The sequence below is a fragment of the Haemaphysalis longicornis genome, unplaced genomic scaffold (genome assembly GCF_048455015.1).
Source record: "Haemaphysalis longicornis isolate Haplotype H1 unplaced genomic scaffold, Haemaphysalis longicornis Haplotype H1 scaffold_9, whole genome shotgun sequence".
Lineage (NCBI taxonomy): Eukaryota > Metazoa > Arthropoda > Arachnida > Ixodida > Ixodidae > Haemaphysalis > Haemaphysalis longicornis.
Window position 1 is genome coordinate 112,888,191 of NW_027526460.1, and position 17,730 is coordinate 112,905,920.

At 47.4% G+C, this 17,730-nt stretch overlaps 2 protein-coding genes across 3 annotated transcripts in view; one reads left to right on the forward strand and one right to left on the reverse strand.

The window, feature by feature from the left end:
- Positions 1 to 2,449, reverse strand: part of LOC144152712 (iron-sulfur clusters transporter ABCB7, mitochondrial-like) — a 65,920-nt gene extending 63,471 nt beyond the window's left edge. Inside the window, exons 1-3 of one of the 2 annotated variants that reach the window (XM_077684117.1) lie at positions 2,244 to 2,449; positions 1,873 to 1,926; positions 1,455 to 1,664 (exon numbers count right to left, since the gene is read on the reverse strand). In XM_077684117.1, coding sequence (XP_077540243.1) covers positions 1,455 to 1,664; positions 1,873 to 1,926; positions 2,244 to 2,417 — 438 coding nt within the window. In that variant the 5' untranslated portion in view covers positions 2,418 to 2,449. The remainder of the gene's footprint in view (positions 1 to 1,454; positions 1,665 to 1,872; positions 1,927 to 2,243) is intronic. The other variant, XM_077684118.1, reaches the window with a different exon arrangement.
- A 368-nt stretch (positions 2,450 to 2,817) lies between these two features.
- Tusp (WD40 superfamily protein Tusp) overlaps positions 2,818 to 17,730 on the forward strand; it is a 159,231-nt gene continuing 144,318 nt past the window's right edge. Inside the window, exon 1 of the mRNA XM_077685015.1 lies at positions 2,818 to 3,693. Coding sequence (XP_077541141.1) covers positions 3,433 to 3,693 — 261 coding nt within the window. The 5' untranslated portion in view covers positions 2,818 to 3,432. The remainder of the gene's footprint in view (positions 3,694 to 17,730) is intronic.

Here is a 17,730-nt window from a genome sequence, read left to right on the forward strand (position 1 = left end):
CCTCGTTATAAGAGACACTGATGTAAGAGACAAATGGGTATAAGAGACACTATTCACCCACATGGTTGGCTGCCCTATCTTTCCCATTAAATCGACCTCTTTTATAACAGACATTGGATGTGGAAGATTGGTTATAAGGGACAAGTAATCCTTGAAGTTTAGTCAATAATCTCGCTTGTAACAGACATTTTAACTTCAGATGCAGTGCCACCAGTCACTAATTGCAGTTGCTTCCATTGTGGAAACACAGGTGGATGACAGACCCCTGCAGTCGCTATTTATTAAAACTTCAGCAAACACAAAGTGGTTCAGTCAGCTATGAAATGACGATGAGAAGCCCTGCCAATGGAAATGCAACTGACAGAAGTGGTTGAAACTTACTGCCATCCATTGGATGTAGCACGATCGCACATGCGGGCTCTCCCACTCGCTTAGCTCCCAATCAAGAAGCATCGCAGATGTTGGGTCATGCAAGCGTAATGAATAGCCTGAGCACACAGCGGAAGAAGCTGTGCGCTCTGACTATTCATCAGGCTTGTGAACTCAACATCTACGATTGATCTTCCACAAACAAGGAAAGGAAAAAAAGCTTGTAGAATCGGTTGTAAAAAACAGTGTAAATACAGTAATGAAGCAAACAGTTTCATAAATTCTGGGGCCAAACATTAATTAGAATGAATCTTTTGAAACATGCTGTAGTGTTCTTTTGAGCTTATATTAGTCATACAGTGCCCACATTGAACTAGGGTCTGATTAGTGAGTGAAAACATGGTTCCCTGCTTATAAGAGACATCTCATATAAGAGACAGAAACTGCTCCCCGGTACGTGTCTCTTATAAAGGGGTTCAACTGTACAAAAGTGTCGGCACTCTGTCCCAAACACCAACAGCCAGGATTATTACGAGTCAAAAGAAGACATCTAGGGTAATGTCATGATAACAAGACCGAGAAGAACGGACAGCTTAAGCAGCGCAGACGAAAATACGTCAGTCGCTGCTATTGTAGCCAACAAGTCAGACTGCAGATAACACAAATTGCAGGGAGGAATCGATGCATTCATCACGGCAGTCTTTCTTTACACCGTGTCTCAGTGCCAACCCCAAAGATTGTTGGCACGACATGCGGCAGGCAGCGAGTGAAAACTGCTCGAGAAATCGCCGCTCCTTTATCGATGCCCTAGCGTGCGCTGCAGACAACTTTAGTAGGAAAAGTGCCGCGCTCACAGCGGCCTCTGTGCGGTGCAACGTGGCTATGCGTCTATTACATGTGCGTCATTACAAAAACGCACGCAAAGCTACACTGAGCTCTCGTTTGGTATGGTTTCGCTCGGTCTTAAGTAATTAGCACTTGTCAATGCATGCGGCAAGATGCTACTGCCAGAATTGTACAAACGTTCCAACGACAAACACAGTGGCCACAGTAAAAACCGCGGGTGAGGTAACGGCGTCACATACCTTAGCCAAGATCAATATTCCCAAGGCTATAACAACTCTCGTCCGAATCTCCGGCTTCTCCTTTGGCCAAAGGTAGACGAACATCTGCCGTATGATGGACCAGCTGCCGACCGACTCTACGGGAACTCCAACTTGAGCCGTCAGCAGCGTCGAAGCTCCGGGGTGGAAGCATTTTCTCGGCTTCCCTAGCTGGACGTTTCTCTGAAGAAGCTGTGTTCGGACAAGAAAAGCCCAAAGCACATACTACTTTCACTGCAAGGTACAATACTAATTATTGTCAGACCAAGCGTTACCGACTATCAGCGATTCGTCTGACTTTCCAAGGCGGACTAGCTTTGATCTACGTCTACTTGTTGATACCGCGTTATTGGCAAACGGAAACAAAGTACGAACTCAACTACACGTACTTGGTGTTTACCTTAATGTGAGGCAATTGTTTCAGCAGAGGGATATCGTGGCGACCACTTGGAAACTGCCCCGACAAAAGGCACACGGAAGACGCAAAAAGAAGAGGAGAAAGAAGACAGAAAGACGGCGTGTTAGAAACACAGAAGCGATAACGTTACAACGCGATAGATACATGCACAGATTAGACAGAGAGCGACGACAAGGACATAAAACAAGAAGCCTTCACCCACAAGTGCGAAATAAGGTCATCGCTGAGTTTCTCGGTACAGCTGACAAAGTCGGATATGATATGTAAAACCAGTTTCCACCTAATCGTTAACGACGCGCACTGTTTTGAATGACCTAATCGGGTCATTGAATACGACCCAGCTGACTACTCACCTGCTTTTTCGGGCAAATGAGGCGAATCGTAGGAGAAAATGACAGCTTGTTCGGCGAAATGCTTAAGAACCTACGCCATACATGAGCAGAACTACTGGCATGCAGCGGTGAGACCGAATTTATCTTGAAACTGCCTGAGCGGCAACATCGCCCAATTATTACGTACGCCGCCATGCTGGCAGCCGACTGTCGATTGCCCTGCCGCTCGCAGATTAAACGCGAGCATTCTAGTTTCGGTTTCGGAAACATTTCGCCCGACAGGAGCCGCGGTGTTGAATCTTAGTTCTGCGCTGCATTCCTGAACTGGTGAAAATGCGCAGCTAAACAAAAAAAGAAACTTTGTATTAATATGAAATATTCAAGCCCAAATCAGCGTGTTATTCACACGTAAATGTTCTTCGGATATCGAAATATATGCCATAGGGAAGCCCCATTAGCATAGAGTTTCAGAATTTCGCTTGGCGTATGAAAACTGCATTTACGCGTGTTGTATTCCAACAGCAGCTCTATCTAAGCTTGATAAAACCAAAATACGAATCACGCATTTTCTCCCAGCTTCGTCGGAGGGCGACACAGGCTCATGCGCCTTCGATTTTTCGGATCTCAGAAACGGACACGCGGCCGCACCTCTCCCTTCCTCGGGCATCCCTCCTCCGGTAGAGAAAGCGCAGAGGCGCGAACATGTCGCTCGGGATGCCCAGCGGCGAGCGAAACTCCCCGCGTTCGAAATGACTACAACGGAGACCGCATCGCCGCCTCTCGATCCGGCCCCGCCCTTGGTTTTCCGACACCATGACGACGACGTCCGATCCGCGCGGCCCAGCCACCGCCGTCCAGCGCCGTCCACGACACCGTGCTCCGTAGTGGTCGTACATCTACGCCGGGCTGCCTTCGGGGATCGTGCGTGACGACGTGAACGTGGTGTGATTCGGTGTGCCTGTCGGGAGCGGCGTTGTGTTGTTGTTACGTGCCCGTCGGCGCTCGTGCGAGTACGTCGGCCGGTGCCGCCGATGGGGGAGACGAGAGCCGCGGCGTGCCCCCCGAGTTTGCGGCGGTGGCGGCGGTCCGCCGCGCCGCGTTCGTCGTCGCGGGTTGTGCCGACGACGGCGGCGATCAATACGGCTCGGAGAAGAGCGGCGGCGGCGGCGGGCTGTTGAGGTCGGCCTCCGAGAGAAGAAGGGACGCCGCGATGCACCTGCACTTTGAGCGCAGCTGGTCGTCTCGCACCGACTGCTCGGTGCTGTCGCTCACGTGGATGGGAAAAGTGCCCGACGAGCTGCCCGAGGAGGACGGATGGCGGCTCAACCGCGTCAACTACTACCAGGACGGCTGGCTGGCGTCCGGCAACGCGCGCGGGATCGTGGGAGTCACCTTCACCACATGTCACTGCCGCAAGACGGCCGAGCACCCGCAGCGCACAAACTACAACCTGCGTGGTCACCGGTCCGAGGTGAGAGGCGCCGGGTATTCAATGGGTCGCCAGAGCACGTGTCGCGTGCGGGCACGCCTTCGATTATGACGAGACGGCGCGTGGCGGTTTTGCGGACACGTGCTCGACCCTTTGCTGTTCCCGATAGCGAGTCGAATCGATGGCTATGTAAGGAATACGATGTTGAGGGGACTTAGTGGTTGAAAACGAGACAGAAAATATGCGTGACTGCTGTTTAGATTACCCGCAAGAAGAAAATAAAATGTACCAGAGAATATACCGCATATACACAGTGCCCCACACGAGCTGATGTGAAACAAACAAAATAAAATTATATATTAAAATTATGCGCGGAAACCGTTTATAATGTCACCGACAAAAAAAAAATTGAAGTAATAAACACCAGAAAAAGAAACTCAGCTTTCTATTTAGGAGGGATAATTGGGTTGCGTGGCCGCGTCACGAAGAATTTTTCTAATTTCTCACTTCGTTCAGTAAAACACCATCGTGAGCATAAACATTATTTACGAGTCCTGCAAGAGATAGATATTCAAACACAAAATAGGTGACGTTAGTACAACTTCATCGGCGCGTAAACACGCCGCTTTGCGAAATTGGAGAAATGCCCATACGAATGCATGCAAGAAGAGAAAATAAAATTGGAAAACAGAAGAGAGAAATTGTGATCAGGCAGAGCAAATTAAGCGTCACATTAGGATGCGTTAGGCGGATTTTAATATCCTTTAGAAAGCAAGCGTCCATCAAGAATGCATTCAGAGAAATCCAGAAAGTGCGCCAATATCTTCTACTTGTTAGAAGAGGTCCTTACAGAGTTTGAGGATACGTCATAAGTCCGCCAAGATCGCAACATTCTGCACTTCTCTTTTTTTTTTGCTGGAAGTGTAACGATAGTATGGGCAGACTATATGCACGGTTAAAACTATATCAGTATCTTTCCGAGAAAACGCAATTTTCACAGCTACAGTTTGATTTTATAGGTCAGGGCAACAGATCGCGCACTTCGAGAAACAGGAAGTATGCGAAATCTACAGAAATATGTCAGCTTACTTTGTAATTGTAGCGATCACCTCCTCTGGACTTGTAATGTTCGGCCTGTGCCGTGCATTCATAGGTTGATGCCAATGTCCGCGACATAGCTGAAATCGTTTGCTTGCCTTACACTAAAATTACACTGAAATTCCAGTGATAATGTCCTTGACTCGAAACGTGCCTCCAAATCAGCCATGAGTCATTTTTTATCCACACTAAAACCAAGAATCGCCGGGCAAACGACGTTGCATAATCGTTAGTTGTTCGGGTTACCTATATTTTAATATGTTTACGCGCTTTGTATTCCTTGGAAAATTTATTTTTCCTTCATATATCTCCGTCCACCGTTTTTCGTTCCTAACTAGCCGTGGTGAAATTTTTACAATCATAGCAAAGCCCTTACCGATAAAGTTACCGATAAATACACGCAGTCATCACGTTTCGATGTAAGTACGGAGTGCTGAGCACTCGATATTTGGTAATTTTGCGCTCTTTGAATCGTTTTTAGTCGGGCAAGCTCGTAGGCACTTGCCTTTCGCGTTTGTGTTGCTGCCACCGTGTTCGATTCTTTTTTGCGCTTGCCACATTCTTTTTTACGGTTAAATTTTAAATTAACAGTAACTATTACGAAACTGTGCCTCCTGTAGCGGTGTACGTTACGTAATGCTGTGCCAAAAAGCCAGTAGAAACGGACGTAGAGCGACAGTCCGTGCGTTAATTAAGCGACCTCACGGAATGCAGTTAAGGGGAAAATTAGGTAGACAGTTCATTCATGGTGAAAAAAAATTGCGCGGGAAATATCGAAGCTCGTTTGAACTGCATTCAAATAGACGCAAAAAGTAATAATAGTTCATTTGGAATGCTTAACGCTATTTTGTAAGCTGGCTTCTCCTCTGAAAGACCGCTAATGCAGTGAAGCCACCTTCAACGAGCACTTTCAGTCGTGCTGTTCATTCGTGGTTGACGTTACTCGCTAACACAAGGGTGACTATAAACAAAATTTATTCAAGTAGAATGGTTGTCCGCGCACCTTACGGCTCTCGCTTCTCTACTTTCTCCCGCGGTCGTGCATCGTTCTGTGTTGTCTTCCTATTACATTTTTTTTTGTCTCGGTATGGGCGCACGTGATTTTATTACGCAACGTTAGCCATGTGTTATGTTTCACTGATCGCGAAATAAGACCAGTATTGTCTGTTGTTGCGGGTGTTAAAAAGCGGAACGAAAAAAAAAGGCTCTGTTCATTTTCACCCCGCCTTTTAAGCTGAACTTTCGAGCAGCCTTGGTTACTTCGCGGTATTCATGTTAATATCAGCTGAACAGTCAAGGTGGGCAGTAATGATGCTAGTACTAATAATAATAAATTGGAGTAGTCATAGTGAGGCTTGCTTTTTTTTCCACCCAACGTGATTGCGAAATACACGCTTCTGTCGGCGACATTGTCCAGGTACTACATCTGTGCTGTTATATCCCGGTGCCTTTTGGAGACAATGAGCGAAAGACGCCGTGACAGATGCTCTGTCGCAAATAAGGACGATTATGCTATATCTACTTTATGCTTTTAAACCTACGCACATGCGGGGAAGAAATCGTTACGCCAAAAAAAAAAGAATTCCCGGTAGGATTTAAACCACTTCCTAAGAGCAATAAACGAATCAACAACTTAAATTTATCTAGCTCAAAGAACAAAAAAACATCACTTTGAGCCCCTCAGACCAAATCGGTTTAGCTGGCAATGTGATGTATTATGACACTTATACAAAGATTTTTGACCTGTACGAATATTACGCAGATGGCCAGGGAATTACGACGAATGCTAGAAACCTTGACATTATACCACCATACAACCTACTTTTGTTTGTGCCCGAGAATAAAGAAATCGCGTTTAGAAAGCCGTAACGACAAAATGAAAATTCGGTTAGTTCAAAAGATTGCTTAAGAACAACGCAGAAAGGCGGCACAACAAGAGGAGAGGGCACGAACACGACGCTGTACAAACATAATGTACCAAATAGCCCGATCACCCCTGCTAGCTTAAAAAAGCCTCATTTGCCCCGATTGAAATGATGCCAGTTTTAACGTAAATTAAGCAGATTGAATGTTAAGGAGGAAAGTAAAGCTGTATCGACTCACTGGACCCGTTTCACCCAGCCTTACAACGCCAGAGGGATTTTGCTGGTGCGGTTAGCGGCCGCAGACCAAAACCATCGCCGATAAGCGTGTCCGTGTGATTGTAGTGGTGACGTTAGTTCGACCCGTTTCATTCACTCACCTCTCACACCTTTCCCCTCCTGTCTCGCTCTTCTCACAATAAACACAGTCGATGTTTTCCCAAGTCAATTGAATTTTACCGCGCTCCACTGCTTGCGTGCCATTTTCTGGAACCTTTGGTTACTGTTAGATTTGGAATGACGCCACGAGGGCTGGTGTCACGCACGAGCCCTCTCAACAGCGCAGCTGTTTAGAGAGTTTAGAGAGAGAGAGAGAGAGAGAGAGAGAGAGAGAGAGAGAGAGAACTGTTTAATTTGGGTCGGAGAGGTCAGCTCTGCTAGCGGCAGTGCTTATTTCGCCAGATGGGGGTGATTACAATGCAGTGAAGTGAATGTGAGAGATTGGGAAGGCAACAATGAGAGAGAAAACAAAAGTTAAATAAAAAAATGGCACGCAATGAAATGCAAAGAAAAAACTTAAAAAAAAAGTTAGCTAAAAAAAATGGAGTGAATGGAGCCCAAGAAGGACGAGTCTTAACGCACCAAAAAACCTCGTAGGCCTGAGAAAGGAGATGCCCGGAAATCAAACCTAGGACCTTTACGCCGTGAAACCGACAACCTAACCACTGGACCACCCCAGAAAACCGAGGGGCACGACGGGGTTAGCAGCGACGGAGAACAATAACATGTGCAGCCAAATGGAAAGAAAGAAAAGGTTGTGTTGGCACGCACTGCGCAACACCTACAAATAAAAAAAAAGAACAGATAGGAATTTTCACAAGTATTAGGTCCAAATGGGCTAATTACGAAGCGGAAAAAAATGAACATAGCAACGAATATAGGTGCCCATAGCGTGCACAAACCATTCCATCTCGCCTTTCCAGGCCGCATTATTACGAGATGGGAAGGCAAATGCGCACATGTGTTTGGGAGGTTGGGAATAAATAATAAAAAGCGATAGCCTGACCCCCCAAATTAAGCGCTACAGCAAACAATTAAAAGACCGCCCCCGCATGAAACAAAGTAGACATACCAGGGGAAAAAATGGTTCCTGTGGTTCCTGGCTCGTGTTGTGAAACCGATTTCTATGAGATTACGTTCGTGGCGTGATCTCTCGCGTGCTGTTCTCCTACCCATTTCACGTGCGTTCGCGCCTGAAGTGGGCAGCACAGACGCCGAGTTCGCAAAGCTGGTTGCCGCGGGTTCTAGCAAGTGCTAAAGCGGTCCACTTTGGGAAAGATGTGAAAGGCCACGGACAAAACAATCCGACCCTGTCAGTCATGGAGAACTTCCAGCGGCAAGTTCGGCAATAAATGTGAGGTTCAACAGCAGGGTCTCCGACGAAGGGAGAGGGGCCGCCAGCTTTGCTGTTTCTCCAGCCTTGCACCACTAGTGTGAGCTGCGCCAATTTTTTGGTATTTTTGGGTCAAAACATTTTTTTCAAGTTGTACTTTAACACGAAAGTGTTTTATTTTGGGATACAACAAGATTTCACAGACATCATATCCGTCACGAAAGTGACGCCAGTACAACGAAGCAAGCGGCCTGTAAAGGCTGCACCCCTGCACACAGGGTCTTCTTGCGGGGAAGCAACCTTTAGTACTAAAGAGTGTACGTTATACGGTAGAACACGCATGTATCGAACTCCAAGGCGATCGCAAAAAAGTTCGATACATCGATAATTCGAAATATAAAATATGCCCATCTAAAGCTTATCTGAAAGCTCCACACATCACAGAGCTCTTTAAAATCGCGACAAGTGGTAACTTGCGGCGCAGCGTTTGATATATCGAATGTGCCCGTGATCGGAAGCTCGATACGCGCGTACAACAGCGCTATGCTTTTGCATGGGATTTCCAAGGGGGTGTTCAGACTGTTCGATATAGACAATAATTCGATATATGCGTGTTCGATATATTGGTGTTCGACTGTATTTAGGCTTGTTCGTTTTCTGGCTTTATGTTTTAACACGAAAGTGTTTTATGCCGGGATACATCAAGATTTCGCTGGCGTCACATCCGTCACGGAAATGACGCCAGTACACCTTTGCCCAAGCGACCCGCCAGCAGGACGTCGCTCGCCAAGCGAACCCACAAGACAGCCGCCGACCCGCAAATCATGATCAGCTGCAGATTTCGCTGCACATTTCACTTTCGTGCTTTACCGATTCCTATGACAGAGGAATCAACCACGTATTTTTATTTAATGAATACTGCAAATATCACTCGTACAGGCATTGACGTTTTTTTCCCCAAATATGCCTAATGCTTTCTTTTAGTCAAACAATGTTGACAAGTATGAACATAGCCACCAGAATTAATAGTTTGAAAAGTTTTGCCTATGTAAACGTCTCGTTCAAGAATATTTTAAACGTTTGTGCGGGCGTCTGAATTGCAGACAGACAGAGGCACAGACAGATAGCCAGGCCAAACTTTTCGCGTTTAAGAAGCCTAAGAAGAGTATCGTCTTCAAAAGAAAACATGAGCGAAAGCGGCATAAAAAATCATTCCAACGTTCGGCTCCCTCACGCACGGTTGCTGAAGGCAGCATTCGAGCCTGGGTAACAGTCGAGAACCCTCCCGGAATGCGCCTCCCCGCTTCCCGCCGTCATTGTATTCTCGTCACGCATGATGGGAGTAACCCTGAACCGTTTTTGCGCGCGCTCGTGTTTCGTAGACAGCGCTAAGGTCACACCACCACGTTGAAATTTTCATGGCCGTGTTATACGTGCAACGAAGTGTAATTTTTTTTTTGTCAAATAGCACGTATAGAAGTGGAATGTTTGAGGCAGGTGCCGTGAGCTAACATCATTAGACCTTATGTGCCACCGTTCTTACAAAGCCATTACATTTTGCGATGATATAGGAGGCGGCGATATAGGAGGATTGAGGAGTACTTTTTATTTTCCGTTCCCTTGACCCGCACCTGCAACGTCCCCTTCCACTAAGCCTCCCACGGTCTGACGCAACTCTTTTGTGCCGTCTCTGGCTGGGAGTGGCATTCACAAATGCTTACTCGTACTTGATAGGAATGGCAGCAAGTGAGGAGTGCGAAACGTGTGGCACGCCGGAGACGATACGCCACGTTTTATGCGAGTGCCCACGCTACTCGCCTGAAAGAAAGAAGCTGTCGTCAGCGCTGAGGAACTTAGACTCTCGGCGGCCATTTTCGGAGGAGAAGGTTCTGTGCCACTGGCCGTCTCTGTCATCCGCTGAGAAGGCGACTAAGGAACTCGTACGCTTTCTACGGGCCACGAACTTTAAACACCAGACTTTAGACTGAAAGCCGTCAGTGGCAATCACTGAACTTGAGCGTTTAGTGCTGCAGCGCTGGGCATACCTGTCTGCTCCAACTTTTCTTCATTCTCTCCTTTCTTTTTTTTTTTGCCTATTTTCCCTTTCCCACGTGCAGAGTAGCAAACTAGGCCCTATCCAGGTTAACTTTCCTGCACTCCTTCTACATCCTTCCTTCCTTCCTACCTCAGTATTCAGAATTTTAATGGTAAGCTATTTCTTGTTTGATATAAAATTTTATTTTTTTACGAACAGTTTATGCTGGTCAAACGCGCTAGCAACTCGTTAAATGCAGCCCTGCAGACTTAACAGTGACGTCACTGTCGACATCACCAAGTCGCCGAGGAGGATGTGGCAAGGGAAGTGCACCACTTGTGAGCACACTTTATTCGGGACGAAATGAGAGCCAGCCAGCCGAAAAAAAAAAAAAAACTCGGAAAGTAAACTACACATATTTAAGTTGAATCCAGTAAAAAATCCCGGGCCATCTCCACTAACGTGAAGCCTTGGAAGGGGCGAAGCATGCAGTGTGCGCTGGCGTTTCCCACAGCAAAATCGCTGCTAATGGATAATGAGAGACAGAAGACGATTTTGTTTCAACTATATACATATGTACATTTATTACATACAATCGGCAATCGCGTAGCTAATCCCAATCAATATGCATAATGTATTTCTTTGGATCCTCTCCCTCGCCCTAATGCTCCTGGTATTGATGACGCTTGTGCGCTTACAAGTCGTAAATCGTGCCGAGCTCACGTAGAGGTATACAGCTTTGCTGTACAAGTCTCGTGTCTTTGATTCACCAAGCCTTCTAGCGCGAGGCATCGGATAACGAGTGTCCCGGTGTGTTCTTTTAGTACGCCTTTTTGCCCACGGAGATGAAACGTTCTAGCGCGAGGCGTCGGAAAACGAGTGTCCCGGTGTTTTAGTACCGTGACCGCACGAGACGACGACAGGAGACGCCGACAGCCAGGGCCCCTAAGGTGCTTCGTCCCTAAAATGTTCGTAACTTTTGTATGTGCTTTATTTGAGCGGCTCACTAATAATGATCCGACTCAGATAGAAAAGCTATAATATACAAGTTTTATGGCGTTTCCTTCATGATTCCCACAGTCTACCGAACTTTGTTCTCATATTCCGCGTATTACTGAGGATCGAAACTTGAAGCTTAGTTTCTTAAACCCATCAGCATTACGCCAAATTCCCACCATTAACGAAACCGTCTCCCCTTTTTACTATCAAGGTAAGCAATTTTTAAGCCGTCTTGTCGTTGCGAAAGCCTCATTAAGAAAAGTGCCATGAAGTAAAATACCGCCAAATTTATCCGCGCCGCATCGAGCTAATGGAATTAAAACTTAAAGCATTACCTAAGCTAACGTCCTTTTTAATGAACTTTTCCCGACGTGGAGCAGAAAATCTATTATGCAAAGACAATTATGTACTAAACTACGTACTTCTCAGTCGTCGTTTTTGAACGGAACTGAGTGGCAGCGCATGCACTTCGAGTTTTCTGTCGTTTTACCCGTGGCCACCCAGCGAAAGTAAAAAGGTGGCATTTGTTTTCTAATATTTGAGCGAGACGGTTTGTTGGGGGGTGGTCTTGACAGTGGCTGCTGAGCCCCGGTGACGGGTGAGGCAGTGGGCATTTCTGCATACCGCACGCATGCTAGGGACGGTGCGGACTAAAATAATTGGAGGAAAAAGATCATCGAAGCACTTAAGTCTGCCTACGTGCTTTGAAATATAAAGCATTACGGCTTTTTCTGGCGATGCGTAGGTGGCGTTAAGTGTCCCGAGGAACATTTTTCTAGTTTTATTTTAATGAGGAGTATATAAACTTAGGCGCCTGCACATTACACCTGTATTTTCACCTCTACTTTCGCGTCTACTGCAAACCTCTATTAGCATTCCGTGACCAAGGCGCGCCTGTTCCGCTTACATGTCGCAACGTGTTCTCCCTACGTGCTGTGCTGCGCGAGGATTGTTGGTACAGTCAACAGCGCCGGATTTTTCGTCTCGGGAAGAGTATAAGGCGTTTGCCTTGAAGCGCCAAATACGGAGAGGAGAAACGCGAGAAACCTCCCAGTTTGCAGAGTTACCGTTCTAACCACATGACCGTTTTCAAACTGCAGGTTTATAGAGTCAGAGGGCCTCGGTAACTGTATAGGCTTTTCTGTCCGTTGGTGTATTGGTCTGCGAAAAAATGTAAACTACTTCTTCTATGCCCTCATGCCCGCAAGGGCATTTTTGGCTGTAGGGTTTCCTTATTCAAGGAACTCATGCACGTTGCACGTAGACACACACACACACTATATATATATATATATATATATATATATATATATATATATATATATATATATATATATATATATATATATATACACACTGTTTTTTCTACGAGCAGAGGGAACCAGTACCTGCGCTGTCTGCCCCGTCCGCCTAATTATGCAAGTGCCGGCGAGGTTCTGTTTCGTGACCCGGGCGGTGACAAGAGCTGCCTCAGTGCGGCCTTGGGGTAGACGGGCGATGAGGGCTGACAGCTTCGGAGCACAGCATGTCCAAGCAGTGCTGTCGACACGGATCGAACATGTTTTGCGGATCTGCGCCTCCCGTCGACGAGTGCATGCGACGGGTGTCAGACGCCGCCCAGAAGCCACGAAGCTCTGCGTCGCCGACTTCCCCATGAATATAATAATGGTCCCCGCGTACACCGATGAGAACGGCTCATCCGTTCGCAGAAACGCCTCACGTTGATCGACGTGCATGTTTTGACCTTATCGGTGTTTACTGCACAAGATTGTCCGTGTCATGGTCGGAAGCTTTTCGCGGAAGGGCGGCACCCTATGACGAGTGACAGGTTCTCTGTTTGTGGCGACTAGGATAATCGAAAGGGAAGGCTTGGTAGTTTTTACAAAGGTAGTACCTCCAGTGCTTGTTGTTGTGCCGGGGGAAGGCGGACTTCTACTTAGCGGAAGTAAGTGAAGAAGAGGGGGAAGAGGATGTGCCGTGCTCTTTGTTCCCCTCCTCCATCTTCTCACCTTCAAATCGAAAGTTTTAGGGGACGGATTTCGCGGAGATGTAGTATGTTGGAAGGTAACATCTTTTTAAAGGCTAACGGGTAGGGGAGCACCCGGACACTGCGCAATGCCCTTCAGAGCATAGTGCATATAAAATGACCACTAGGGTATGGCCAAAAATTAGAGCGGAAATGCGTAGACCTGTTGCCATGGCCATGTAATGGGTCCGAGGAGCTTATGCCCCAGGTAAGAGCAGAGGGACGTGCAGGGTTAAATTCTTACGGTAAGGGCGCGGACATAATGCAGAAGTGCCATAGTATGTGACGTTTGTCGCGCATTATTAAAGTCATAATGGTCTAATTCCCGGGCTACACGGCCATTTCCAAGGCCTTCCTAAGGCCATCAAACGCATTTTATAATGAGTGGCGCTTAGTCTAGGACGATGGAGCTCTTGTAAGTGGTGAACTGTCAGTTGAAAGTTTCCGTGTAGCCGAGATATAAGTCAATTTGGGGCATTGCGAAAGAACGCTTCAGTGCATAGTTTCCCCGCTTTTAGAAGAAAGCTTGCAGATACGAGTGCCTACATTAGCTTATATTGACTCAGTCTCCTGTGATGAGCCAATAGTTCAGACGCCTGAAGCGCACTTTATTACAGCTGTTTCGAAAGCCCTCTAGAAGCTTTCATGTGTGCCACACAAGCTTTTAGCAGGGCGGCATGTTGCACTGACACGACGAACTCATCCGCTAGTGGAGACACAGTTATCAGGGCCGCAGGACTTGCACCACTCCTTCCCTTGTCTTAAAAATGTGAACCCGTTGCTTCGCCATTGAGCGATATGGATGTACGCCATACCGGAAGCAACGGAGAAACTTTAATGGGGATTGTCCTACCCGCGACGTGTGGGATCGTTGCGCGCAAGTGCAAATGCGATAAGGGTCAATACGCGGATGGATCGAATAAAAAGCTCCTTACCGAGTAATGACATCTCTGCTCCCCACATCGCGTCGCTCACTCATGCTCATTTTCGCGAGCTAGGGAGCGGGACAAACGCGTTAGCAACGGGTGCTCTAATGGAAGAAACGTCGAGGGAGGGCGTTTTTTTCCCTAAATGGCTGTGGTGAAGGGGTCACGAACAAGGAGTAATGCACATCTAAAGAGAATTTTGGCTCTGAAAAGAATCGGGAAGGAGGAATGAGGTCAAAAAGAGGTTTCAGCATGAAGAATTTTAAGAGCGCACGTAAAAGAGCTGAGTCTTCAACATTGCTGAGAAGAAAGATCGACGCACAACAGTAGAGGAGTTCCCACTCCCGGTCCCTCTATGGTCACATAGGGCGTGCCATTTCCCGCAGAGTAGTGCCAAAACAAAGGGGGGGGGGGGGGGGAAGGGAACGTCAGCTTGTCAGGCTTTTGTATAGCCTTTTTGACCGTTCCCCTCGACGACTGTACTATTATGAGCAATATGAAAGGGAACACAGGAACGCATAGAAAACACCCTCAGACCCAGCTATGCGTGATACGCAGCGGCCGCCGTCGGACACAAAGTGGAAAGGGGGACGCTGTCTAACAACTGTTCCCATCCCAGCCGTGCGTCTTATTGGCTGTCGGACGATACCATATTATCGGCAAAATGACCTGAGCTGTTGCTTTGCAGAAATGCCAGCGTGGGGGGGGGGGGGGGGGGGGGGTGCCAACAGTTAGTGGAAGAGCGCCCTCCTTCTCCCTTTCATTTTCACAGCGCCATCCGCGTATCGCTCCGAGTCTGTTTCGAGGCTGTTTGCCACGCGTTCCTGTGTTCCCTTTCATATTGCTCATAATAGTACAGTCATTCCTGTACATGTCGCAAAAAACTTTCAACTTTCAACCATTAATGTGAAGTTTAAAAAGTTTGAAAATTGAACTAGATATTTTTCAGGGTACTTAAGCATTCCATTCTTACGTTGTCTGACGACGAAAGTATTATGGCTTCCCCTGGCGATACTTGCCAAAGGCTTCCTTACTGCCACACCGTGTTTGCGTCTCTTTCATCGCTTTCGTTTCTTCGTCTTTTGGCGCGAGTTACTTCGACAAACGGACTGGTGACATTTCACGCCATGGCCTCCCCAGAATCAGAGATCTTCGTGGCTGACTTGCTTCTGCTCTAATCAGGTGTCGTCATGTTTGCGTGTTAGGGATATGACGTCAACGCCGCACGCACTATGATAATTTTTCCGCCGCTGGCAGCGTGCTCAATTAGCGTGATAGCGTGACGGTAACGCACCCGGCTTGTATACTGTGGAGACCCGGATCCGATTCCCCGTATTAACTCAAATGCGCTTTTTGCTCTTTACAATGGCGGCCATATTCGGTAATGGTCAACAACAACAGCAACAGCAACAACAACAACAGCAACAGTTTTTGGCGCAATGGTGCATTGAGGCTTTCGGCTTAACACTGCAAAGACAACGATGCAGAAACACATAAGTCGTTGCTGGCAACATCTCGAAAACTGGGGTATTTTCCGCGTCATTGTGGAAACTATCAACTTTGGCACTGAGGTTACCGGAGCGACTTCCACGTCGGCTAGAGACTTTGTTCCATCGATTACGTCTCAACGTATCGCTCACAAATACCTACCGGTATCGCCTTGGCCTAACCTCGAACCCGTATTGGCACAACTGCGGTCCACTGGAAACAGTCAAGAATATTTTACTGGAGTTCTTAACATACAGTCAAGCCAGAAACGACCTCGCACAGAAGATCGGGTGCCTCAACTCCAGTTTACTAACTTTAAAAGCACTTCTGGTACCATGGCCATCTCCCTCGTGTCAGCGTAAAGTGTTAACCGCATTATTTGAATGCCTCAATAACATCAGTGTCTCTGAGATGATATAGGACCACAGAACATCCTTGCACTATGCAACCGTCTATGGACTGTTCACCTATCGCACCGACGGTCCCCTACGCATACGCTACCTCTTTTTTTTACTTCTTTGTTTCCTTCTTTCTTCTCTCCCTTCTGCCTTACTTCATATTGCAACTTTATTCCCTCCTCCCCACACCGTAGGGTAGCATGCAGGCGTTAACACGCCGGCAGACCTCTCTGCTTTCGGTTAATAAAAAGCTCTCTCTCTCTCTCTCTCTCTCTCTCTCTCTCTCTCTCAGTCATCTTGAAAAATATGGTATTTGCTGCGTCATTGTGGAAACTATATCTTGTGAAAATGCTGTGTTTGTTTAAAATGCAGCACCACGCGCCAGAAATCATGCTGGTACGAAGCACCTTTAAAAGCACGAAAATTCAACCCTTCGAGCCTTTTTAGACTTCACAATTTCGCTGGACCACGCGCCATCCCGCCGAACATCGAACCGTTCTTTCGCGAACTCAGCTGGTCGCTGAAGTCGTCGTCGGAAACTCGATAAGAGCGGAGAACGAAAAGATGGAGCCTAGTTCTGCCACTAATTCAGCCTGCATAATATACAAAAAGGGCAAAACTGTGGATAATCGCGCTACAGACCCCGCATTAGCCCCGCTTCCTCCCTCTCCGTGTTAATCAAATCTATTTTTCGGTCAGCCCAAAAAACTCATTCGCCCAGACACACTTTTTTTCGCGGTGGTGCAGCCGGAACAGACAGGCGCACGCCAGGGGATCATCACTTTCTCATTTGGCTCACGGCGAGGCCAACGCGGGGAAAGGGTGGGGTTGGGGAAGCGCAGAGGTAAGGTTGAGCCTAGCCGCGCTCTACGTAGGCTGCTGATTGCCTAGCGGAAAATCTCCTTCCCGTTAGAGGACGGCCACGGTGTGTCCCTAATCGTGCTGGTACACGTGTCACGTCGCCCGCCCTGGGAACAGCTGGTACGTACGTGACGTTCAGGTGAAGGCGGAGGACGACTCTTGTTTACACCGTGGCAGACAGTGCCGGGGTAAACAATGAGTTGGTGGTTACCAGAGTGGTCGTTGGGCTTGAGGGGACACTGAAGTGAACGTGTCGCTTTATGGTGCAGTTTAAAGGGACTCTGAAACATTTCCGACAAATGCTTCCACTTTTTCCTTCGCGTCTTGAAGTATCGTGAAAGCTATACCTATCACGCCCGCACGGAGTGGCACTGCGTGATTGGCTCGTCGCAGCAGGGGCCCTATTCTCGACTGCACAAATTCACAGTGAACTGTGGATTTTCCGCAAGTCTTTTCTGATTGGCTTTCACTTTTGGTCTCGTGCTTCCCGTTGGCAAAGCGGTTGTGGGTGCTGTCGTCATTTTGGCGTGTTATGACGTTTACGGGCACCAGTTATAAAGTTTGCCTTATATCTCTTTAGTGAAAGCGCATAATTCTTGGCCGGCAATGAAAAAGTAGACAAAATGTGGCGGACATGACAACGTACGCCTGTCTTTGCTATTCAACAACAATACGGTTTGGATGTCACGCACCATCTGTGATTGGCAGAGAAGGCGCGACGTGATTTAAGCAGCAGGCAGGAACGATCACGTCACGCATTGGCAACTTCAGCCT